The sequence below is a fragment of the Chiloscyllium punctatum genome, chromosome 14 (assembly GCF_047496795.1).
Source record: "Chiloscyllium punctatum isolate Juve2018m chromosome 14, sChiPun1.3, whole genome shotgun sequence".
Taxonomy (NCBI): Eukaryota; Metazoa; Chordata; class Chondrichthyes; order Orectolobiformes; family Hemiscylliidae; genus Chiloscyllium; species Chiloscyllium punctatum.
This window is the reverse complement of record NC_092752.1, coordinates 7,189,784-7,216,560: the sequence shown is the minus strand read 5'-3', so window position 1 is coordinate 7,216,560 and position 26,777 is coordinate 7,189,784. Positions and strand designations below refer to the sequence as shown.

General features: G+C 44.0%; 1 protein-coding gene across 4 annotated transcripts in view; it reads right to left on the bottom strand.

The window, feature by feature from the left end:
* The window catches only part of LOC140485579 (netrin receptor UNC5C-like), a 419,631-nt gene that overhangs the window by 23,749 nt on the left and 369,105 nt on the right, over positions 1-26,777 (bottom strand). For all 4 annotated transcript variants that reach the window (XM_072583830.1, XM_072583831.1, XM_072583832.1 and 1 more), the window contains 5 exons: positions 25,544-25,897; positions 21,154-21,241; positions 14,339-14,507; positions 5,873-6,106; positions 842-991 (listed from right to left, as the gene is read on the bottom strand). In XM_072583830.1, the coding sequence (XP_072439931.1) occupies positions 842-991; positions 5,873-6,106; positions 14,339-14,507; positions 21,154-21,241; positions 25,544-25,897 (995 nt within the window). The remainder of the gene's footprint in view (positions 1-841; positions 992-5,872; positions 6,107-14,338; positions 14,508-21,153; positions 21,242-25,543; positions 25,898-26,777) is intronic.

The window sequence follows — 26,777 nt, the reverse complement described above, 5'->3', positions numbered from 1 at the left end:
GTTTGTCATGACACGTCTGCCCCATGTGCTGAAAGATCTGTGTGTGTGGAGGATCAGTCTGTACAGTCACATGAAGACCCAGCATTTTGAGTAGACATCATCTTCACATCGAGGGACAACAGATGATGATAATACGAGAATCCCCAGTTAATACCCAAATACAATTACTGTCCAAGTTGGTGTTTAAGGAAACTTTGAAATCCTTCAAAAAATCCCTGTCAAAGTGAGGGCTGACTTATGTTTGAAGTGTAAGAGTGAACCACTCCCCATGGGTTTGAGGGGGTTGCCATCTTTACCTTTTGACACACACGGTACCTCTGCATACCTTTAACTCCCACAAATCTTCACCAAACAGCCTCTGTTTGACCTCTTATGCCTCAATTATAAAGTAAGAGTAAATAAAGTACCCATTTGCAGTGTAAAAATGGAGGGTGACAACTAATAGGATTGTAGTCTCCTGGGCTGAAAAAGTCAGGTGGTCGACTTATACACCAAGCACATGTAGCTGGAAAGACAGGGTCATGCTATACACTGGGTTGACTTATATCCTGTGATTTATGGTAAACATGAAAGCCAAAATTCACAGCTTCAGTCTTGGAAGACAGAAGATTATAGTTATGGTCAACATGAAGCAAAGGGTTAACTCTCAAATGTGTCAGCGTTGGGAAAATAAACCTCATGGAGCCATTTAAATGAAGGACAACAGACTGTTTTGGAAAAAAATATTTCAACAATGGGTTAACAGAGAATGATGACTAATTACCTCCAGTTTTCCCCCTTCTCAGTCTCCATAACAGGGGGCAACAGACTATGCAGAAAGAAAGGTAATTGAAGCTTTTACCTGGTACTTTGTAAGGAGTTTGCTTCTCCAGAGAGAGTGAGGGATATCGTGGATGGACAAACGCAAGTTATGGGTGCTGTCCTTGAACAGGAGGGTCTTTGGTTCATCCATTAGCTGTCCTCCCAGCTGCCTCTCAAGCTGAATAACTTCCTGTGAACAAAGGTCAGGATTGACTGAATGCATGAGTGTACAACGAATGATTGTACATATCACAGGTCTAGTTATATTGAAGAACAGAGATACACACCTATACATTCCACTGCAACTATATCAGATATAATCAGCTTTAATCAATCTGTTTGGACAAGTGAGGACACATCTTTAGGCTCGAACTCAGATTTTTTTGACCCAGATATAGAAACACTACCACAAGACCCTAAGATCAAGTATATTCTTACTATAAAGCCTAGACTTTCCTTATCCCAAAGACAGACCTCTGAGTATATGAGTCGGAATGTCATATTGAGGTTGTACAGGATGTTGGCGAGGCCTTTCCTGGAACACCAGGACAACCTCGATTATCCGTATGTCAATTATCCAAATTTCACATTATCCAAAAAAGATCTCAAGGTCCTGTAAAAACGTTATAGATTATCCGAACAATCGGTTATCTGAACAATCAGTTATCTGAACAAAGTACTCCCTGCCTGTCTCATTTGGATAATCAAGATTATTCTGTATTGACCAGTTCTGGTCACCCAGTTATCGGAAGGATATTATTAATCTGGAACGGTATAGATAACTTGAATGGCAGGTGTCTTTTCCCTAGGGTAGCGGATTTCAAGATAAAGGGCATATTTCTAAGGTGAGAGGAGAAAGATTTAAAAAGAACATGAGGGGCAAATTGTTACACAGTGAGTGGTTTGTGTGTGGAATGAACTTGAAGAGAAAGTGATGGATGCAGGTACAGCTACAATGTTTAAAAGACATTTGAATAAGTTCATGAAAATGTTTAGAAGGATATAGGCCAACTGCAGGCAAATGGGACGAGTTTAGTTTGGGAACATGGATGGGATGGACTGGTTGGACCAACGGGTCTATTGCCATGCTGTACGATTCTTTGACTCTATCAAAAGCTTTCATCAATTAAATAATATGAACAACTCTTTATTTAAAACAGAAAGAGATGCCTGTGCCCAATGCAGAATCCAAAATGATGGAAAATGCCAAAGGTTTTCTGGATGTATAGAATTCCATCATCAGCCCTTCCCCAAAGTCTTCAAGAGCTCACTCCAGGAACATGAGTATATGATCCAGGTTTTTACTGCATTACAGCACTGAACCTAGAAGTAGACCATTTGACCCCTCAAACCTGCTCTGCCATTCAATAAGATCAGCCCCACTTTTCTGCCTGCTATCCATAATCTTTGACACACTTGTCTGTCAGAAATCTGTCTAACTCCGTATTCAATAAATTCAATGACCAGTTTCCACTGTTTTCTGAGGAAGGTATTAATGTGATTGATCAATTCTCCCCATCTCCACCTGGAAAGGGAGACCGGTCATTCTTAAATAAAACAAAGGATTGTGGGTAATGGTGATCTGAAACAAACAAAAACAGAAGTTGCCAGGGAAACTCAGCAGGTCTGGCAGAATCTATGCAGAGAGAAATAGAGCTAAAGTTTCAAATCTGGTTACCCTTTTTCAGAAGGTTTATGGATTGAGATGTTTACATTACTTATTCTGAAACAATGTCCCCTAGTCCTACCCTTCTCTCTCACAAAAGAAATATCCTCCCAGAGTCCAAACTGTGAAGCTCCCTTGGGATATTCACATGTTGCAATCTCTCATTCTCCTTAACTCCAATGGTCAAAAAGCCAACTTATTCAACCAGTCCTCATAAACTATGTCTTTCATCTCAGGAATAGAGCTATAAAACTTCCTCTGAATTGTTTCTGATGATATCCATTCCAAATAAGGAAACCAAAATTGCACACCAAACTTCAGATGGGACTCATCAAGATCCCAATACGTCAGTAGTAAAAATTCCTGATTTTTCATATTCCATTCTCCTGGCAATAAACAACAACCTTCTAGTTGCTTTCCTAAGCTCTTGCTGACCTGCAAGGTTTTGTGATTCACATACCAGGATACCCAAACTCCTCTGTAATCCAAACCACAGATCTCTGCAATCTCTCCCTATTTAAATATTGTGCTGCTTTTCTATTTCTTCCTGCTGATGTAGTCAATTCACATCTTTTCCACATTGTACACCCCCCCCCATCTGCCAAATATCTGCCCATTCCCATAATCTGTCTATATCTCTTTGAAGACTCTCTCCATCCCCTTGACAATTTACTTTCTAACTTTCCAGGTGTCATTGGCAAATCCAATCACCATGCAATTGGTATCAAGTCTTTGATATAAATCAGAAATCTTTGTTTCCAATTCCCAGCACTTATCCCAGTGGTACTCCCATCATTACTGCTTACCAACCGGCAAAAGACTCATTAATTCCAACTTTCTTCTCACAGTCAGCTAACCAGTGGTACGTGTATGGAATGAGCTGCCACAGCAAGTGGTGGAGGCTGGTACAATTACAACATTTAAAAGGCATCTGGATGGGTGTATGAATAGGAGGAGTTTAGAGGGGTATGGGCCAGGTGCTGGTAAATGGGACTAGATTGGGTTGGAATATCTGGTCGGCATGAACGAGTTGGACCGAAGGGTCTGTTTCCGTGCTGTACATCTCTGTGACTCTATAATATCTTATGCATTACACCATCAGCTACTGTTTTGTACAATAATCTTTGAGGTGGCACCTCAAAAGCCTTTGAAATTCCAAGTGCACCCAGGTCAACTGGTGCCCTTGATCTACCAGCTTGTTACTTCCTCAAAACATGATCCTTAAACCCACCCATGTAGGTGTGATGGTCAAAAAGGCACAACAATGCCTCTTCTTTCCTCAGGCAGCTCAGGAAGTTTGGCATGTTCATAAGGACCCTCACCAACCTCAACAGATGCACCATCGAGAGAATGCTGTCCTGGTGGACAACGGCCTGGTATGGCAACTGCTTTGCCCAGGACCACAAGAAACTACAGAAGGTGATGTGCACAGCCCAAACACAGGAGCCAAGCTTCCATCCACAGACTCCATTTTCATGGCTCACTGCCGCGGAAAGGCTGCCAACATATTCAAAGACCCTTTGCACCCTGGTGATGCTCTCCTGCAACCTCTTCCATCAGGCAGAAGATACCGAAGCCTGAACACGTGCACCAACAGGTTCAAGAACAGCTGTTATTAGACTGATGAATGGACTCTCTAGCCTCAAATAATGCTCACCTTGCTAATGCTGATCTCCCTTGTACACCCTATGCAATGGAACCTGTCTGCCTCCATCTAAATCTTTTGTTCTGTACATCTTTGCTAACGGTAATCTGCCTGTACTGCTCGTAAACAGTTTTCATTGTACTTCGATACACGTGACAATCAATCAATTGTTTCTCACCTTTGCTCTGAACCTGAAATCCTGTCATGTTATGATCACTGCCTACAGGTTCCTTTGTAACAGGTTATTAATTAATCCTGTCACATTGCACATAACCAGGTAGGTCTTGAATGGCCTGCTCTCTGTATGGCAATTGAAAATACTGCTTGATGATACTGATCCAAATACATTCTGGGAGATCAGTTTCTTCTCTACCTTTGCCAACTTGGGTCACTGAATCTGTATTTAGATTAAAACCACCCATGATTATTGTGGCAGATTTCTTATGCAGCCCATTTATTTCTTCCTGTAAATACTCTTTTCCAGTGTAATTATTACCATGAGGATTATAAATGACTTCCACAGATGGCCTCTCATCTCTATTTCTCATCTCTACCCATTCTGATTCTACATCTTGCCCCTTTAAGCTAAGATCATCTCTCACTATTTCCATCCTTAACTAACAGAGCTACTCATCACCTTTTTCTAGTGTCCTGTCGTTTTGAAACGTCAGAAAAACTTCAACATTTACTGCACTGTCAGGTTAAATCCTGAGATCGTACATCACTTTCCTGAAGGTGAACAGGGGCATCATCCTCCGTGTTTTGTCCAATATTAACCATTTGGCCTATCACCCAAAAGCAGAAATAACGCGCAGGGGCCAATATCCCATCACCAAGTCACCTTTTATTTACTTATGCACAGTACAGCAGCTGTGACCAGCCAGCTCAGAGTTAGTCCCTGAACTAAGGAGATGCTAAACCCCCGGTTTATGTTTTTTATTTTTTTTGTTGTTGTGTGTGTGCAGGTGTGAGACATAGTGAAAGACAGAAGGTGCACAAATCTTTATTCAGTTTCCACCAAACCCCTGTTTATTTTTTTTTCAATAATTTCCTATTTATTTTTTTTCCATTTTCTGTTCTTTTTTTTTCTTACCCCCACACTACCGCCTAACTGCGGTAGTGCTTATTTTTTCCCCAACACTCATGGTGTGTGTATGTGCAGGTGTGAGACACAGTGAAAGACACAAAGTGCACGAATCTTTATTCAATTTCCACCACCAGGAAGATAGGAAAAACACCCGAGTGGCCAGTGACAAGCACTGCCCTTCTCATCAAAGGGCAATGCTGTGTGATCAAAACAGTGAAGGGGAGGGTAGGGACTAAATCAAAATAGAGTTGGACGGGGGAATAATACACTCCACTCCCTGCGGCGCCCACCTCTCCCTGAATGACTCCAGGGTGTTGGTAGACACCGCGTGCTCCTTCTCCAAGGACACCCAGGCTCTAAAGTAACCCGGGAAGAGGGGCAGGCAAAACCCCTGTTTATATTAGCCAGCCAGAGCTTCCTGATTAGCCCAGGTTAACAATCCCAATCAGGGATCTCATAGCCAATGAGATCCACCTGGGTCCAATCACTACAGGTTGCTATCACGCTACTGTTTGTAGGAGCCAGACGTGTGAAATTGAGGTCATGTTTCCGACATTGCAAAAGTAATTACATGTCAAAAAAAGCTCGTCATTGGCTTTAAAGCCTTTTTGGAGATATTATGGCTGTGAAAGGTACAACATAAATGCTTCCCACTGTAAGATTGCAGAGGTACCTTCAGAGTATCCTGCGTATCATCCAAGCAGTAGACACGAATGCTGTATTCGAGTGAAGTGCAGACCACGGGGGCAAATATCGCCAGTTTCAGTCGCCTGGTTGCTGACTTGTTGATGGACTGTCCCACCAGACAGTAAGTGCCAAGCTGCTCAGTCACCATGTGGCAGGTCTGAGGGTCCAGCTGGATGTAACATGGGGTGGTGAGCGTCTCTGATCCTAAAACCACCACGTCCTACAGAGGAAAAAAAAATAAAGGTACACACACAGAGTCTAACACCTCAGCACCTTTCTCACAATTTACCTTTGGGAGCGTGTCCTTCTAACATCCTTTCAAGGGATGAACTGTCTTCTAGTTTTAAACAAATGTTATCTAAAATATTTTACTGAATAGTCCACTTTTTGAAGAAACAGTTACAATGGAGACTGGCTATTTACAATGTAAATGTCCAGTCCTCATTGTAAATGCCGGGTCCCTCATTGTAAATGGCCAGTCTCCATTGTAAATGGACAGGCACTAGTGTAAATGGACAGTCTCTATTGTAACTGGACAGGCACTAGTGTAAATGGACAGTCTCTATTGTAACTGGACAGTCTCTATTGTAAATGGACAGGTACTAGTGTAAATGGACAGTCTCTATTGTAAACGGACAAGCTCTAGTGTAAATGGACAGGCTGGAGTGTAACTGGGCAGGTCCCATTTTAAGTTCCAGTGCAGAGATATCATGCTGTAAGTACCTGACAACACGAAGTATGGTTTTTGTAAACACGATGTGTACATGAATGTCAAATCGGAAAATGAGAGCTTCAGAAATTGGGACTCAAGCAATTGAGAGACAATGACAGAGCAACTGAAATGGGAAAAGTATAAGAAGCCTGAATTGGAGAAACACAAAGTTCATGCAGTTCACTAAAGGTGAAAACCTGCATGCTATCAATCTATTACATTCCTTCACCCCAAAACACTCAGGAAGAGGTAAACATATATCACCCATCTATTCAGACGCATGACTGGAGCATGTGGGATTTGAACTCAGGCCTCCATCTCCAGAGGTGGGGACACTATCACTTTGCCACAGGATCGCTTCCAGCTTTCAATATAGCATCACCTGTGCTGGTTTCGACTCTACGTTGTCACTGCTGCAGTGAATGAGTCTATCAGCCCAACACAGTTTCAATCATCTCAGCTTGAGATGTCCAAACTTTTAAATGGGCAGACAGCCCAACGAAATCAAAACAGCTGCGAGAAAAGTAACTGAAATGTTACGGAAACTTGAGACTGCCAAAAACAACCACACTTGAGCAAATGTTACCTAAAGTATTATTAAAATCCAAGAATAATCATAAAACTGTTAATGAATAATTCAAATTCCAATGTCTCTTGAAACCATGCTACTCACTTGTGAACACTTTCTTTTTTCCTACTAAATTTCTTAATAACGCCACTGTTATTTTTGGCAGCCGATAGTGTGTTCCTCCCACTTCCATATTAAAATGATTTTTCCTACACCATTAACTATCTCTGTTGGCAACACCGTTCTCCAGCTGAATGCCGATTTGCATCAGTCCCCACTGTGGGAGGACGCTCCTAGATTTTTCACTAATGCCAACCTGACTCCCCCTACCCTCTCCCCATCATCCTGCCCACGCTCCAACACCTTGTCTTTGAACCCATGCCATCAAATCAGCTTTGACCTTGCAAAAGAAGCAAGGGTGATGTGAGAAAGCAACAGTTTGGGGTCTGGAATGTACTGCCTGAAAATGTGGAAGACATTCAAAAGGGATGATTATTTGAATAGAAATAATGTGCAAGGGCCTGGGGGAAAGGGAGGAGGTCGGCACGAGGTAATGGTGCTCAATTGAAGGGCCAGGCCAGGCACAATGGGCCAAATGGTCTCCTTATGGAATCCTGTGATTCTGTGACACTCACCAAGGTGCTTCCCCCATTCTGTACGTATAGAGTGCCAACCACCTAGCTTTAGACAATTGTCAAAACAATGGAAATTCTTCATTGCAAGTAGCTACTGTTGTAAATGAACTACTTTATCAGCTTTAAAGCATGTTAAGACAATTGTGAAGTGATCCTGTCTCTTTGAGAGAGCTACCAAATTAGTCCATCCTTGGTGCTCGTTCCTCATAGTCCTACAATTTATTTTGCCTTCAAGTGTTTGCCCTATTTTCTTTTGAGGATGTAGTCTCCTAATGCTGTCCTTTCTTGCAGTGGATTCCAAATTACAACAACTCGCGGAGTCACGCCAACCTCCCTCCCCCACCCACCCATGCCACCATCCTGCCCAGACTCGCATTTGGTAAGGAAGGGGATGCCTGTTGAACATATCAGCTTCCCAGTGTAAGGCCATAAAATACAGGAGCAGAACTAAGCTATTTGTCTCCTCAAGTCTGCTCCACTGATATGTTTCTCAACCCCATTCTCCTGCCTTCTCCCTGTAACCTTTGATCCTCTTACCAATCAAGGACCTATCTACTTCTATCTTAAATACGCTCAAAGACATGGCCACCACACAGCCTTCTGCAGCCATGGGTTACAGGGATCCACTATCAACTGGTTGAAGAAATTTTTCCTCATCCCAGTTTTAAAGGGTCATCCCTTCACCCTAAGGCTGTGCCCTCGGGTCCTAGTCTCTCTGACTGGTGGAAACATCTTCTCTATGTCCACCCTATCCAGGCCTCTCAGTATGCAGTAAGTTTCAATCAGATCCCCCTCATCCTTCTGACTTCCACTGAGTACAGACCCAGAGTCCTCAACCACTTCCCCATATGACAAGCCCTTCATCTTGGGATCATTCTCATAAAATATGTCCCCTAGTCTTGAAATCCCCACTCTAGGGAAAAGACACCTGCCTTTCCCCTTATCCATAGCCCTCATGATGTTATATCAGCCCTTCCCATTCCTTCAGGCTTTCTAATTCCTGCTCTGCCCTAGAACCCTGAACCTTCCTTTCTCTTGCTGCCATCATCTTCCTCCTGGAACCTCCCTGCAGGCTCATTCGGCACCCACTATTGAGTGATGATGCTGCAGGGATTGCTGGGACCTCCGCCAACCACCCTCCCAGTCCACAGACAGGCAGATGCACAACCCCTTGAGTTGGTATAGCCCAGCCCGTTCTGTTTTTGTCGTGTGACTGGCCGTTTTGGATACTGTTGGGGGAGATGGCTCACCAGGGGAGGGCAGCATTTGTCAAGATCATGGCACCGTGGGGGGCACTGCTGTTCAGAAGGGCAGGAAAAAGACTAGTAGGGCCATACTCATAGGGGATTATATTGTGAGGGGAGTAGATGGGCGGTTCTATGGCCGAAAAGGGGACTCCCGGATGGTATGTTGACTCCCAGGTGCTCAGGTCAGGGATGTCACCAACTGGCTGCAGAGCATTCTAAAAGGAAAGGGGGAACAGCCAGTTGTCTTGGTGCATATAGGCACCAACAATATAAGTAGAAAGCGAGATGAGGTCCTTAAAGAAGAATTCAGGAGCTAGGAGTGAAGTTAAAGAGGAGGACTTCAAAGGTAGTGATCTTGGGATTACTCCCAGTGCCACGTGCTAGCCAGCGTAGAAATTAAAAAAAGACAGATGAACACGTGGCTTAAGGGATGGTGTAGGAGGGAGGGGTTCAGACTTGTTGGACATTGGAGTCGGTTCTGGGGAAGGTGGGACTATTACAAAAGGGATGATCTACATCTGAACCAGAACAAAACCAATGTCTTGGGGGAGTTTTTGCGACTGCTGTTGGGGAGGTTTTAAACTAATGTGGCAGGGGACTCGGAACCAGAAGAGAAAACAAGTAGGCAGTGAGGTGGAGAATGGAGACTGTAAGAATCATGAAGATAGCATTAATAAAGGGAAGAGAACGGTGGCACAGTGGTTAGCACTGCTGCCTCACAGCGCCAGAGACCCGGGTTCAGTTCCTGCCTCAGGCGACTGACTGTGTGGAGTTTGCACGTTCTCCCCGTGTCTGCGTGGGTTTCCTCCGGTGCTCTGGTTTCCTCCCACAGTCCAAAGATGTGCAGGTCAGGTGAATTGGCCATGCTAAATTGCCCGTGGTGTTAGGTAAGTGGTAAATTTAGGGGTATGGGTGGGTTGCGCTTCGGTGGGGCGGTGATGGACTTGTTGGGCCGAAGGGCCTGTTTCCACATTGTAAGTAATCTAATCTAATCTAGAACAGATGAGCGCAAAAGAACTGGTGGCCTGAAATGCATCTACTTTAATGCAAGGAGTATAGGGGGTAATGCAGATGAACTTAGGGCTTGGATTGGTGCCTGGGAGTATGACATTATTGCAATCACAGAGACTTGGTTGAAGGAAGGGCATGATGATTGGCAACTAAATGTTCCAGGATACAGATGCTTCAGACAGGACAGGGAGGGAAGTAAAAGGGGGGGAGGAGTTGCATTGCTTGTCAGGGATGATATCACGGCTGTGCTAAAGGAGGACACTATGGAGGTCTTGGGTAATGAGGCATTATGGGTGGAGCTGAGAAATAAGAAGGGTGCAGTTACATTGTTGGGGCTGTATTACAGGCCTCCTAACAGTGAGCGTGAGGTAGAAGAACAAATACATTAGATTAGATTACTTACAGTGTGGAAATAGGCCCTTTGGCCCAACAAGTCCACACCGACCCTCCGAAGCGCAACCCACCCAGACCCATTCCCCTACATTTACCTCTTCACCTAACACTACGGGCAATTTAGCAGGGCCAATTCACCTGACCTGCACATTTTTGGATTGTGGGAGGAAACCGGAGCACCCGGAGGAAACCCACGCAGACACGGGGAGAACGTGCAAACTCCACACAGTCAGTCGCCTGAGGGGGGAATTGAACCCGGGTCTCTGGCGCTGTGAGGCAGCAGTGCCACCGTGCCACCCACTAGGTAAACAGATTATAGAAAGATGTGGACGCAATCGGGTAGTGGTGATGGGAGATTTTAATTTTCCCAACATTGACTGAGATACACTTAGCATCAGAGGTCTGGATGGGATAGAATTTGTAAGAAGCGTCCAGGAGAGTTTTCTAGAGCAATATGTCAATAGTCCGACGAGGGAATGGGCCATATTGGACCTGGTACTGGGGAATGAGCCAGGACAGGTGGTAGAAGTTGTGGTGGGGGATTTGTTTGGGAACAGTGACTACAATTCTGTAAGTTTTATAACATTCATAGATAAAGATGAGAGTGGTCCTAAGGGAAGAGTACTAAACTGGGCCAAGGCCAATTATATCAAAATTTAGGCAGGAGCTCGGAAATGTAGATTGGACACAGCTATTTGAAGGGAAGTCCACATTTGAGATGTGGGAGGCTTTCAAAGATAGTGCAGGATAGGCATGTCCCGTTGAAGGCAAAGGATAGGAAGGGCAAGATTCATGAGCTGTGCATGACAGGAGAAATTGTACAACTAGCCAAGAGGAAAAGGGAAGTGTACATAAGGTCTAGGCAGCTAAGAACAGAATGGGCCCTGGAGGAATATCGGAAGAGTAGGACAAGTCTTAAACAAGGAATCAAGTGGGCTAAAAGGGGTCATGAAATAGCTTTAGCAAGCATAATTAAGGAAAATCCCAAAGCCTTTTATTCTTATATAAGAAGCAAGTGGGTAACTAGAGAAAGGATTGGTCCACTAAAGGATAATGAAGGAAGGCTGTGTGTCAAACCTGAGAGAATGGGTGAGATTCTGAATGATTACTTTGCATCAGTGTTCACTGAGGAGAGGAACATGATGAATCTTGAGATTAGAGATAGAAGTTTGATTAGTCTGGATCACATTGACTTAAGTAGGGAAGATGTGTTGGGTTAGAGGTTATTAAGGTGGACAAATCCCCAGGACCATTGGGATCTATCCCAGGTTGCTGAGGGAGGCGAGAGAGGAAATAGTTGGGGCCCAGACAGATACCTTTGTGGCATCTTTAAACACAGGTGAGATGCCGGAGGACTGGAAGGGTGATTATGTTATCCCCCTGTACAAGAAGGGTAGTAAGGATATTCCGGGTAATACAGACCAGTGAGCCTGAATTCGATGGTGGGAAAGTTGCTGGAGAGGGTATTGAGGGATAGGATCTGTTTATATTTAGAAAATAATGGGCTTATCAGTGATAGGCAACATGGCTTTGTGTGGGGGAGATCATGCCTTACCAACTTAATAGAGTTCATTGAGGAAGTGACCAAGTTGTTAGATGAAGGAAGGGCTGATGATGTCCTATACATGGACATAACATTTAAGGCATTTGGTAAGACTCCATTGTAGACTAATGGAGAAAGTGAAGTCACATGGTGTGCAGGGTGTTCTAGCTAGGTGGAAAAAAGAACTGGTTGAACTACAGGAGACAGAGAGTAGTAGTTGAAGAGAGTTTCTCAAAATGGAGAAAGATGCCCAGTGGTGTTCCACAGGGGTCAGTGCTAGGGCCACTGTTGTTTGTAATATATATAAATGATCTGGAAGAAGGCATTGTTGGTATGATCAACATGTTTGCAGATGACACAAAGATCGGTAGAGTAGCAGAAAGCATAAGGGACTGTGAAAGAATACAGGATGATATAGATAGACCGGACATTTGGGCAGAAAAGTTGCAGATGGATTTCAATCCAGACAAATGTGAGATGATGCATTTAGGCAAGACTAATTCTAGAGCAAATTATACAATGAACGGGAAAAGTTGATGGGCAGAGAGATCTGGGAGTTCAGGTCCATTGTACCCTGAAGGTTGCTGCACAGGTGGATAGAGTGGTCAAGAAGGCATACAGTATGCTTGCCTTCATCGGGCAGGGTATTGAGTATAAGAGCTGGCAAATCATGCTAAAATTGTACAAGACATTGGTTCGGCCGCATTTAGAATACTGTGTATAGTTCTGGTCGCCACATTACCAAAAGGATGTGGACGCTTTGGAAAGGGTGCAGGGAAGATTTACGAGGATGTTGCCTGGTATGGAAGAGAGGTTGAGTAAGTTAGGTTTGTTTTCATTAGAAAAAAGGAGATTGAGGGGGACCTGATTAAGGTTTACAAAATCATGAAGGGAATAGACAGGGTGGATAGAGATAAGATTTTTTCCCAGGGTGAAGGATTCAGTAACAAGAAATCACGCTTTCAAATTGAGAGGTGGAAAGTTTAACAGGGATACACGCAGAGGGTAGTGGGCGTCAGGAACGCAGACGTGGTAGAGGCAGGCATGGTAGATTCATTTAAGATGAGCCTGGTCAGATGCATGAGTAGGTGGGGAGCAGAGAGATGTAGAAGGTTAGGAATTGATTGACAGGTTTAGATTGTACATTTGGATCGGCTCAGGCTTGGAGGGCCTAAGGGCCTGTTCCTGGGCTGTACATTTTCTTTGTTCTTTGTTCTTTGCTCTTTTAAACGTTTGTCTATTTGGGACCAGCTTTCCTTCCTTGGGGACCATAACGAGTGTGGCTGGTGAAAGTTAATTGAGCATCTCCATTAAATTTTCTTTGAACCATCACTTCTGTCAGGAGACCAGTCCCTGCCTCTCTAGTCTGCTGGGTTACAGGTTGTTCTGCCGTAACATGCGTTTCATCAATGCAAATTTACTGTAATGTGACTGACAAATTGGGGACACTGTTTCTAAAGTGCAAACTTTTAAAACATGTGTTGGCTGTAACACGATTACATTGCCAACACTTTAAATGCTGTTTCTGAAGCTGAATTTTTCTATAACACTGAGTTACACAAGAATGCAACCATCACAGTTATAGGAGAACCGACTGTAATTGAGATTACCCAGGAGGGGGTAGGCAATGGCTCAGTGGTATTATCGCTAGACTATCAATCCAGAAACGCAGCCAAAGCCCTGGGGACCTGGGTTCAAATCTCCCCACTGCAGATGATGGAATTTGAATTCAATAAAGAATAATGATGACCACGAGTTGGTTGTCAGGGGAAAACTCATCCAGTTAACTAATGTCCTTTCAGGAAGGGAATCTACCATCCTTACCCAATCTGGTTTACAAGTAACACCAGGCCCACAGCAACACTTAACTGCCAATTAGGGAAGGGTAATAAATGTGGAACTAGCCAAGGGTGCTCATATGCTGTGAGATAATAAAACAAAGTCACATAATTATGGTACCATTGTGGACAATTTTCCTGCACCCTTCCCCCTCTAAGCTGTTGCTATTCTTCCTGAATATGGGATGCTCACAGCTCATACGAAAGGTTGTATGAATGCAAATCTTTCTTTATATGACTGGAGCAATCCCATAGCATGAGATTGAGTGTCTTGATAGGGAGTACTGACGCGTATACATCAATTTTCCTGCTCCTCTATTGCTATCTGACCTGCTGGTTTTTGTCCAGCTCCACATTTTATCGACTCTGAATGATACAAGGCCTTAGTCTGGGGCAGAGATCTAAGAAAGCAGGCGATTGTTCTCTCAGAACAAAGGAAATTACTTAAAAAATGACTTCGAAATTATGAATGGTTTTTCTTGCATCTGAGTGGATAATCTCTCACCTCCCAGTTTCCTTGGCTTGACAGACTCTTCAGCTGAATGAGCCAGTTCTCGGTGTTGGGTTCAGCACAGTGATGCATTGACAAGACCACTGGCCTGGTCAACAGAGCACCAGGAGGTCCACAGCTCACCACCGGGCTCAGCAGTGTCTGACTGCCCTCTAGTGACGGCCTATGGATAAAACAGACACAGGTTATGAACAACAATAACACTTAGAATAATAGAAACCCAATGGTGAGGAAACAAGCCATTCGACCCAACTGGTCCACACCAACCCTCCAAAGAGCATCTCACCCAGACCCATCCCCCTACCCACCAATTCCCATGGCTAACCTACCTCGTCTGCACATCCCTGAACACTACGGGTAATTTAGCATGGCCAGTTCACCTAACCTGCACATCTTTGGACTATGGGAGGAAACCAGAGCACCCAGAGGAAACCCATGCAAGCCCAGGGAGAATGTGCAAACTCCACACAGGCACTTATATAGCACGGTTAACGCAGCAAAACACCCAAAAGCACATCATGGACACAGTGTCGAACAGATTTTGATACCAAGCCACACAAGAAGACATTAGCTCAGTAACCAAAAGCAAGGGCGAAGAGGTAGGTTTTGAAGAGCATTGTAAAGGAAGGAAGAGGTGGGGATGCTTAGGGTTGGGGTCTCAGTTGTTGGGTTGAAGCGGGTTAGATCAAGCTCAGGAGGTGGTGAGGCCATGGATTGACTTGAAAACAAGGGCGAGAATTAAAAATAGAGGTGTTGCTTCATACTGATATACCATCAGTATGATCCATGTGAGAGCAAGGCATCTGGTCAATTTCCAATCATTGTTACTTTGAAGGGTTTTTCTCAAGCTGTTTTGCATGTAATAGATCAGAAATTGAGTCAAGTTTTAGTTTCCATATGTTCCAATTTCTGGAGAACTGCATTGACCTTTGATCAGCTATGTGCAATACCTGTGTCAGCTGAATAGATGCAAGTTGATAGAAAGTAGTTGTATACCAGTGTCCCTCATCAGCCTTATCTCCCATCTTAGCCTTGTTACTTCCCCAAGGCCTGAGACCTCTGCATTCCTCCAATTCTGACCTCTTCTGCTACTTCGATTTTAATCCTTCCATTGTCAGCACTCGGGTCCTTAGAGCCTTAGCTCTGAAGTTTCCTCCCTAAACTCTCCTCTCTCCTCCTCTATGACGCTGACATTGCTGATCACATTGCTGGATCAATGTGTTAGTTCAGTATCTACCCTTCTCACTATCCAAAACCCAAACATATTTTCCAGGTGAAGCAGCATTTCAATTGTAATTCCTTAAATCTAGACAATTGTATTCTTGTTGACAACATCACCTCCTTTACATTGGTGAAAGCAAACACAGACTGAGTAACCTCTTTGAGTATAGGAGTTGGGCGTTATGTTTCAGGTTGTATGGGACTTTGGTGAGGCCTCTTCTGGAACACTGCATCCAGTTCTTGTCGCCCTGTTGTAGGAAATACATCATCAAGTTGGAGAGGGTTCAGAAGAGATTTGTCAGGATGTTGCCAGGAATGAAGGGTTTGAGTTATGATGAGAGGCTGGATAGGTGGGGCCTTTTTTGACTGGAGTGTAGGAGGTTGACAGGCGACATGATAGAGGTTTATAAAAGCATGAGGGGTGTAGACAAGGTGAATGACAACCTGGGATGGGGAATTTCCAGACTCGGGGACACATTTTTAAGGTGAGAGGAAAAAGATTTTAAAAAGCCATGAGGGATTTTTATTTTTACACAGAGTACACTTCATGTGTGGAATGAACTTCCAGAGAAAATGGGTGATGTGGGAACAGTTACCACATTTAAAAGATATTTAGGTAAGTACATGAATAAGGAATGTCTGGAAGGAAAAGGGCCAGGAGCAGGCAGGTGCGACTAATTTAGTTTGGGATTATGGGTGGCATGGACTGGTTGGGCCGAAGGGTCTATTTCCATGCTGTATGACTCTGTGAATGACCCTGACCTCCCAGTTGCTTTCTGTTTTAAGAAACACTGTGCTCTCATGCTAACATTTCTGTCCTGGACCTGAGGCAATGTTCCAAAGAAGCACAACGCAAGTTCAAGGAACAACATTCCCATTCTCCACTTCGAAACGTTACAGCCTCCAGAACTCAAAATTGAATCCTGTACCTTCAGAATCTGACTGCATTACGTCTGTATACCATTTTTCTTACATCCTCCTCTTCTGCACCCTCTATCCCACCCCACAGCTGTGTTGTGTTTGTGTCTTGTTTATTTTGCTCCCAGTATTTTGCTCACAGCTTAACGTACGCCCGCACAAACAGAAATTGCTAGAAAAGGCTCAGCAGGTCTGGAGGCATCTGTTCAGAACTGATGAAGGGTCACTGGACCTGAAACAATTAAAAAAAAGTTACCTCTGCTTTCTCTCCACAGATGCTGCCAGACCTGCTGAGTTTCTGCAGTATTCTCTGTTTTGTTTCTGATTTCCAGCATCTGCAGTTCTTTGTCTTCCTAAATTTAATTTACACTCAATCCAGATGCCTTTTCTTCTCTTCCATTATCAAGCCATGTTTCCTTTGTACAGGGCCTCTGCCTGTCAAAAGTGTAAACATCTATTTTCCAATACTTTTCAGTTCTGAAGAGGAGTCATCGTCAAAGAGTGTGGCGCTGGAAACGACAGCCAGTCAGGCAACATCCAAGGAACGGGAGAATCAGCATTTCGGCAGGGCTTATGCCCAAAACGTTGATTCTCCTGCTCCTCAGATGCTGCCTCACCAGTTGTGCTTTTCTAGCACCACACTCTTCGACTCTAATCGCCAGCATCGGCAGTCCTCACTTTCTCCCTGAAGAGGAGTCATACAAGACTGAAAACATTAAATGAGGTCTGAACAAGAGTGACATGGGTCTCAAAATATTCACTCTGTTTCTCTCTCCACAGATTCTGCCCTCCAACATTCTCTGTGTATTTTTCAGATTTCCAGCATCAACAAGTTTTTTTGCCTTTATGTCTACTTAAGTAAGTTAGAGTCAAATTCTGTTGGAAAATGCATCTGTGTAGCACCTTTGGACATCTTTACCAGTTTAAAAGGTGTAACATTAATGCAAGTGGGTGTCAGCAGAATTAACTGGAGCTCCCAAACACCACTGCTGGCCTTTGTAAAGACCATTGTCCTGACATACCAGGTGTAAGAGATTGCTGGTATTATCAATCTTAATTCTAGTCCAAGGCAGCTGTGCTGTTGCAGCAAGGACTCAAGACCTCATTATAAAAGTAAGAATACATGACAGCCAGAGTATATATTTACTCAGTCCAAATCTCCCACCAGTGGCCAATTAGTGAAGCACTAAATTCTGACAGACAGACAAAAATGCATACCATTGTGCAACAGTTGTCCTCATGAGTGATTTAGGGAGGGGTTGGGGACATGGGAATTAAGAAAACCAAAAACAGCAACGGAAGTATTAATCTAGTTGCTTTTAAACCTGAGCTTGTCAGTACAGCAAGGCAGGTGGCTAAGAGTCAGTGACACCTCAATTGAGGATGTTTCAATTAGTTTAGATTCTCTACAGTACATACACAGGCCATTTGGCCCAGCAAGTCCACACCAATCCACTGAAGAGAACCCACCCAGACCTATTCTCCACTCTATATTTACCCCTCACTAATGCACCTAACACTATGGGCAATTTAGCATGGCCAATTCACCTGACCTGCACACCTTTGGACTGTGGGAAGAAACTGGAGCACCCAGAGGAAACCCACGCAGACACGGGGAGAAAGAGCAAATGCCACACAGTCGCCCGAGGTGGGAATCAAAACCAGAGCCCTGGCGTTATGAGGCAGGAGTGCTAACCACTGAGTCACCGTGCTGCCCTGTTCATAGGCTCATTCGTCTGTAAGTTTCAGTTGAATGATAAATTACAGCTTGAAACTTGAAGTGCTGATCATGAGCTTAAAGGGAAAGATCTAGCAATAACTAAATGTAGATTAGATCAGATTACAGTGTAGAAACAGGCCCTTCGGCCCAACAAGTCCACACCGACCCACCGAAGCATAACCCACCCATACCCCTAACCTAACACTACAGGCAATTTAGCATGGCCAATTCACCTGACCTGCACATCTTTGGACTGTGGGAGGAAACCGGAGCACCCGGAGGAAACCCACGCAGACACGGGGAGAACGTGCAAACTCCACACAGTCAGTCGCCTGAGGCGGGAATTGAACCCGGGTCTCTGGCGCTGTGAGGCAGCAGTGCTAACCACTGTGCCACTGTGCTGCCTAGTGCTGCAAAGGAAAATCCTGAAGATTACCTAGTGTCTCTTACAGTATTGGTTTATTGTTTACTTATTCAAAACAACTTCCACCAGATTGATTCCAGTGATGTTAGCTTGAGATGAGGTGTTTGCCTAACAAACAGAGATGGAACAGCTTCGACCTGTATTCTCTGGAGTTGAGAAGAATGTGAGGAGATGGAATTGAGGGATAGAAGATGCTAAAGGGGACTGACAAAGTAGACATAGAGAGGATATTTCCTGATGTGGGGAAATCGAGAATGAGAGGTCATAGTTTTAGGTTAAGGGGTAGTAGATTTAAAACACAGGTGAGGAAGAATTACTTCTCTCAAAGCATCATGCATCTGAATTCACTCCCCCCCAGAATGCAGTCGATGCTGGGACCCTGAATAAACCCAAGGAGATGATGGACAGATTTTAAATTAGGAATGAGTTGAAGGGTTATGAAGTTGGGGGGCAGGAAGAACAGGACAAGATCAGCCATGATCATATTAAATGGCAGAGCAGGCTCAAGGGGCTGAATGGCCTACTCCTGCTCTTAGTTCTTATGTTCTTGTCAGCTAGCAGCTGGTATTTGTGTCAGCCTTTTCTGAGTGAATTTGTTTGGATCCCATTTGTAACATGCATCATGGAAATGTGGCACGATTCACATCACTTTTCTCTCTGGGGCGTCTTCCTATGAGAATGTCAACTCTAGTTGACAAGAATTGTGAGGAATTAGCGTTGTTGGCAATGCTGTCATTTATTAACCCACCCCCACCCCGCACTCCCAAGCTGGTGAAGGGGAGCTGGCTTCTTGCTGGAGTTACTCTCACTATATTGTTAGCTCTGGGGTAGGGGGGGGTGCAAAACCACCTGTGAGGTGGAGACAAAAGGCAGAACCCTTTTTGATTAATTGACTACATACAGGAGGAATGTGTGATAGAACCGATGAGGTGTGGCATTTTGAACTGAAGAACTCCCAGTTTTTAATTTCATCAATTCTATTGACAAGATTTGCCGAGAAAGCACTTTGATCAGAAAACACTTGATAGTCTATCATAGTGGGTGCTCACTGTAATGGTGCCATGATGCTAGCCATACTGTCAAAATCTATCTTTTCCACAATGTTTCTGAGCTTGATACTTCCTTCTTGGTTTGAAGTGAAGGTGTTATCCAGTTCAGTTTTGGTCCAGGTGTACTCATAGAGCACTTCTCATTACTAAGCACTTCTTAAATGGACCAATCGGAGACTCTTCAAGTACCACACAAACCAACCAAGGGCCACAGGACAATCGAAACATTTCTAAAAAGGATCCCAGTGAAGAAGGGTCACTGAACCCAAAATATTAATTCTGCTTTCTGTCCACAGAAACTGCCAGATTTGCCGAGATTCTCCAGCTATTCCTGGAGCTAAAGGATAAGAGGTGGCTCAAAATCTACATGGATATCAGCATCATCAGAATGAGATTATGAACAAATAAAGAGATTTTTACTCTGTAAGGGAATCAAGGGTTCTGAGGAAAAGACAGGAAAGTGAAGATTGGGAATTATTAAATCAGCCATGGTCTCATCGAATGGCAGACTGGACTCAATGGGCCAAATGGCCTAATTTTGCTCTTATAACCATAGAAAGGTGACAAATCCTGCTATAAATGAATTGGTCATAGTAGTGATCCAATCTAACTCAGGTACTGTATGTTTTTAAAAAATTTTTTTGCAACTCCTTATCTTCAAAGCTATTTGCGATTAAAGCCATTAGATTTGCACAGCAAGTTTATCAGTCACAGCTTTGATTTCTCAGCTCTGCGGATTTGTGTTTCAGCTTTCAGTTTGTTAGCATCATGGAGAGATCTCCATATTCCGGGAACGTGGATGGTGGGCAGGCTTCAGGAATTCGGGAAGTTGAGATCTTCATCACAGAATTCCCAACCTCCAACTGCTCCTGCAGCGACAGATGTGAACAGAATTGAGAAAATAAACACAAAACCTCATCTAGAAAGAGAGGAAACAAAGTTGGAAGAGACACAGCAAAGAACAGAAAGTGTGAAAAGAAAGGAGAACCTTTTTTTAAAGCATTTCTCAGTCCCTGTTCAAGATGGGGACCAGTGGGAACCCTACCTCTACATGATTCACACCTATACTGTTGTATGTGTGCCTTGCCTTTAAGAGTTACCTTTAAGGACATTGTATGCTGTATGCATACACAACACTGTATGCATACAATGTTGTGATTATGCCTGTCATTAAATTAGTTTTTGCCTTTTGAGGTGCACACAAAACAAGCCAGTTGACTTGCTACAATATCTGCCTCAGAATTTATAATATACTTTACTGTTTAATATTATTAGACCATAGGTACTGCTGTCTCATTTGAGAGAGAGAGAGCCACTGGTTTAAGCTGAGGATCACCACACCTCAGGGCGAGGGGAGAGGTTGAGAAGGAGAGTCCTTCATGGTAACCTCAGCTGGTGCTGGGAGTTACATCCACAGTGTTGGTGTCACACTGCATCGCAAACCACCGATCCAACTAATCGAGCCAAGTGCCATTACCTCATGTTGTCCTTCCGATGGACTGTTACATACATTTCGTATGCGCGTCCTGGAGGAATGGCTCCCGCTGGCACCAATAAACTTATTCCTAGGATTGACAGAACACACAGTCAAAGCCGTGGACTCTGAGATGGAGGCAAAGTTACAATTGACAGTTGGCAACTTTATCTTACAAAGAAAAAAAGACACATTCGTTCCATTGCCTGTTTCATCCTTAATCAAAACAACGCAATTGTTGAGCAGGCAAACATTATTCTGAGTTGAACTGAATATCACCACAACTTAACTTGACAAGGACCTTTGGAGGTCTTGCTGATTTATCCTGAGTTTTTGGAATGAATGTTTATTTTGGAACTCATGGTCTTATACAGAATAAACAGAAAGACAGAAATAAATATTTCACAATGAATGAGGTTACAGTGAGGGAGTACCGCACAGTCAGGGACAAACAAGGTTAGTAGTTAGAGTCTAGTCTGACTGTTCTTCAGATCTGAAGGGTGTTGGAAAATAGGGTTTTTATATATTTTTGACAGAGGTGGAGGAGGAGCAAGGGGTCTAATGTGATGGAGAGAGAGGTTGAGGGTCTGCAATGTGAAGATGCATGGCATTTATTTCACTTTTGTGCTGGGCTTCCACACCATCTGCCTCTTTGCTCCTCCTCAGCTTCTGTCAAAAGTGCATTTTCCAACACCTTTCAGTTCTGAAGAAGACCTGATACTGGACTCAAAACATGAACTCTGTTTCACTCTCCAGATGGTGCCAGACCTGCTGAGTTTCTCCAGCACTCTCTGCGGTTACTCTGTGGATGTTAACCCAATCCCTCATAGGTTAGCACGCTGTCACATAAAGGTGTTAATCACTTGAGACAAAAGACCACAAAAATTACTCCAACTCTTCCAATCCACTCCCCACCACCTGAGGTAGTTGCAAATTTGGAGATGCAGAATGGAGAAAGAATCTATGATTAGGTAATGCCTTTTGTAATCATGGAATCATGCAGTATAGAAAGAGGCCTTTTGGCCCAAGAAGTCAGTACTGTCAATGAAGTCAAGCCATGACTCTTGTCTGGAGTTCCTTGTCATATCTATACAGATAATTTTGATAGAGAATAGAGTCATAGATTGAGTCATAGAGATCTACGGCATGGAAGCAGACCCTTCGGTCCAACCTGTCCATGCCGACCAGATATCCCAACCCAATCTAGTCCCACCTGCCAGCGCCCGGCCCATATCCCTCCAAACTTTTCCTATTCATATACCCATCCAAATGCCTCTTAAATGTTGCAATTGTACCAGCCTCAATCACTCTGGCAGCTCATTCCATACACATATCACCCTCTGCGTGAAAACGTTGCCCCTTAGGTGTCTTTTATATCTTTCCCCTCTGACCCTAAACCTATGCCCTCTAGTTCTGGACTGCCGGACCCCAGAGAAAAGACTTTGTCTATTTATCCTATCCATGCCCCTCATAATTTTGTAAACCTCTATAAGGTCACCCCTCCGACGCTCCAGGGATAACAGCCGCAGCCTGTTCAGCCTCTCCCTGTAGCTCAAATCCTCCAACCCTGGCAACATCCTTGTAAATCTTTTCTGAACCCTTTCAAGTTTCACAACATCTTTCCAATAGGAAGGAGACCAGAATTGCACGCAATATTCAAACAATGGCCTAACCAATGTCCTGTACAGCTGCAACATGACCTCCCAACTCCTGTACTCAATACTCTGACTAATAAAGGAAGGTATACCAAATGCCTTCTTCACTATCCTATCTACCTGCGATACCACTTTCAAGGAGCTATGAACCTGTACTCCAAAGTCTCGTTGTTCAGCAACACTCCCTAGGACCTTACCATTAAGTGTACAAGTCCTGCTAAGGTTTGCTTTCCCAAAATGCAGCACCTCGCATTTATTTGAATTAAACTCCATCTGCCACTTCTCAGCCCATTGACCCATCTGGTCCAGATCCTGTTGTAGTCTGAGGTAACCCACTTCACTGTCCACTGCGCCTCCAATTTTGATGTCATCTGCAAACTTACTAACTGTACCTCTTATGCTCGCATCTAAACCATTTATGTAAATGACAAAAAGTAGAGGGCCCAGTACCAATCCTTATGGCACTCCACTGGTCACAGGCTTCCAGTCTGAAAAACAACCCTCCACCACCACCCCCTGTCTTCTACCTTTGAGCCAGTTCTGTATCCAAATGGCTAGTTCTCCCTGTATTCCATGAGATCTAATCCTGCCAACCAGTCTTGTTGAACGCCTTACTGAAGTCCATATAGATCACATCTACCACTCTGCCCTCATCATCCTCTTTGTTACTTCCTCAAAGAACTCAATCAAGTTTGTGAGACATGATTTCCCACGCACAAAGCCATGTTGGCTCTCCCTGATTAGTCCTTGCCTTTCCAAATACATGTACATCCTGTCCCTCAGGATTCCCTCCAACAACTTGCCCACCACTGAGTTCAGGCTCACCGGTCTATAGTTCCCTGGCTTGTCTTTACCGCCCTTAAACAGTGGCACCACTTTTGCCAACCTCCAGTCTTCCGGCACCTCACCTGTGACTATCGATGATACAAATATCTCAGCAAGAGGCCCAGCAATCACTTCTCTAGCTTCCCACAGAGTTCTCGGGTACACCTGATCAGGCCCTGGGGATTTATCCACCTTTAACCGTTTCAAGACATCCACCACTTCCTCCTCTGTAATCTGGACATTTTGCAAGATGTCACCATCTATTTCCCTACAGTCTATATCTTCCATATCCTTTTCCACAGTAAATACTGATGCAAAAATTCATTTAGTATTTCCCCCATTTTCTGTGGTTCCACACAAAGGCTGCCTCGCTGATCTTTGAGGGGCCCTATTCTCTCCCGAGTTACCCTTTTGTCCTTAATATATTTGTAAAACCCCTTTGGATTCTCCTTAATTCTATTTGCCAACACTATCTCATGTCCCCGTTTTGCCCTCCTGATTTCCCTCTTAAGTATACTCCTACTTTCTTTATACCAGAGACCATGACTGAGGATTACAATTGGAGTTAAGTTTTACTGTCACATGTACTCAAGCACAGAAGTACAGGAGTACAATGAAATGTATACAAAGTCGCCACTCACTTAGATACAGAAACCCAGATTTTTAAAAAAGCCATCTAGATTTTAAAAAAAATTATCAAAGAGACAACAACCAAAATTAAAAAGAAAAGCAGAATACAAAAATAATCAGCGCCAAGAAGAAAGAGGGAAGCTTCCAGATCTTATCTCCGTGAGGTAACCTTATCTCTGATCGGTAAGGGGGCCTCCCTGCTAAAGCCTCACATCTCAGTGCCACCTCAGATGTTCCCCAAGTGGAGTAAAGGTAAAGGACCTCCATACACATCAGGTTTGATGGACATTGTGCTGTTGTGGGGAGATGATGGCCTAGTAGTATTAATGCTGGATTGTTAATCCAGAGGCCCAGGTTATGTTCTGGGGGCAATAGGTTTTGTAATAGAAACTTACAGAATACTGAATGGCCTGGACAGAGTGGATGTTGGAAAGATGTTTCCACTGGTAGGAGAGACTAGTACCTGAGGGCACAGCCTCAGAGTAAAGGGAAGATCTCTTAGAATGGAGATAAGGAGAAACTTCTTCAGCCAGAGAGTGGGGAATCTCTGCAGTTCACTGCCACAGAAGGCTGTGGAGGCCAGGTCATTGAATCTATTTAAGATACAGATAGATTGGTTCTTTATTGTCAAGGGGATCAAGGATTACAGGGAGAAAGCGGAAGACTGGGGTTGAGTAACTTCTGTGCCATGATTAAATGGCGGAGCAGACTTGATGGGCTGAATGGCATAATTTCTGCTCCTGTGTCTAATGGTTAAAATCCCACTAAGGCAGATAGTGGAATTTGAATTCAATTTTTAAATATCGGGAATTAAGAGTCTAACGTTTGCCATGAATCCATTGTCAGAAAATCCCATCTGGGTTCACTAGTGTCCTTTAGGGAAGGATTCTGCCATCTTTTCCTGGTCTGGCCTACATGTGACTCCAGACTCACAGAAATGTGGTTGACTCTGAACTGCCCTCTGGGTAATTAGGGAGGGGCAATAAATGCTGGCCTAGTGAGTGACATCTACGGCCCATGAACGAAGTAAAGAAAACCCTTGTCTGAAGCTGATTGGTATAGCTGAGTGCTGAACAGTCAACTCATGGTATGTGGTACCTGTGGTCATGTGAATGAGCTCCACACATTTGGGGACAAAGTCTCACTTTGAAATGTTGCCAAATGAACATTCACCAATCTCAACAATTTAAGAACACGCTTCAAATTCAGCAAAGCTTCGGGCTACCTGAATTACATTCCCTTTACTCCCCCTAGGAAAGGCAGGAAGAGTTACGGAGACTTACCGGAGTTAGGAACAATGAGATGTCCTCCCAGGATGTTGAAACTCCCGAAAGCACTGCACGATGGATCCTTCTGTGGAGCTGGGCTCTGGTTCTCGGCATTCTGGGCCTGGTTGTCGAGCAGGGACTCTGTGAGCTGTGGGGAGAGTTTTGAAGCCAGCTCCCCCGCTTCAGCCTGAGGTGGGACCCCACACGCGTTATTGTACACCTTAATCTTCAGGTTGGGAAGGGGATCGAGCAACGGTGAGTTGGTCATCGGGATCTTGTCTGAGATATCATGCAAGGCGTACATAGGGCCTCTGTACATGGCAGCAGCAGCTGTGAGGTCTGGTTGCACAGCGAGGAGGTGGGAGTTATCTGCACAAAGGGAGTAAGAGGATAACTGTGGCAATGATAAGAACCACATTTCATCCATTCTAAATAAAGACAGATTTAGTGCATTGTTTTCCGACTGTGATATCATTTCTGAATAGAATCAAAGAAACTCTACAGTGTGGAAGCAGGTCATCGCTTCCCTTTGATTTGATAAAGGGAAACCTACTGTGTTATTGACTGATATGTAGGTATTAACTGGTCTACCAACACTCAATTTTAGCCCGTTATACTTCTCTAAAGGACTGGAGGTCTGCATTGATCAGGTTCCTTTTTGTCTTCCCTCTCCTCCCTCCTTCCAGTCTGCAGTTCCTAAAAGTGAAAGGAAATTCTCTCCTAATTCCAATTGTTGCTGAAGTACATAAACTCGAGTTTGGCTCAATCTCCTCTTGGTTATCAATGCTGTTAGGAGTTCATTTGACACGAAGTGCTCAGCACCAAGTTGCCAAGAAAGATGGAGACAGAGAGGAAATGTCAATCTAACGCAGGGGGAGGTATTTGATCAATGTGGGATCGTAAGACCAAGGAGTGGAAATAGGCCATTTGGCTCATCAGCTCTACTCCACCATTCAATGAGACTGTGGGTTGATCTGATCATCCTCAGCTCCACTTTCCTGCATTTCCCCCTTACCCTTGATTCCCTTGCTGCTTAACAATCCCTCTATCTCAGCCTTCACTATACTTAATTACCCAGCCTCAACAGCCCTATGCAATAAAGAATTCTGTACTTTGATTACAACCTTGGAGAAGAAATTCCTCCTTGTTTCTGTCTTAAGTGGGTGACCCCTTAGTCTGAGATGATGCCCTCTGGTCCTAGACTGTCCCACAAGGGGAGACAACCTTTCCACTTCTATCCTGTCAATTC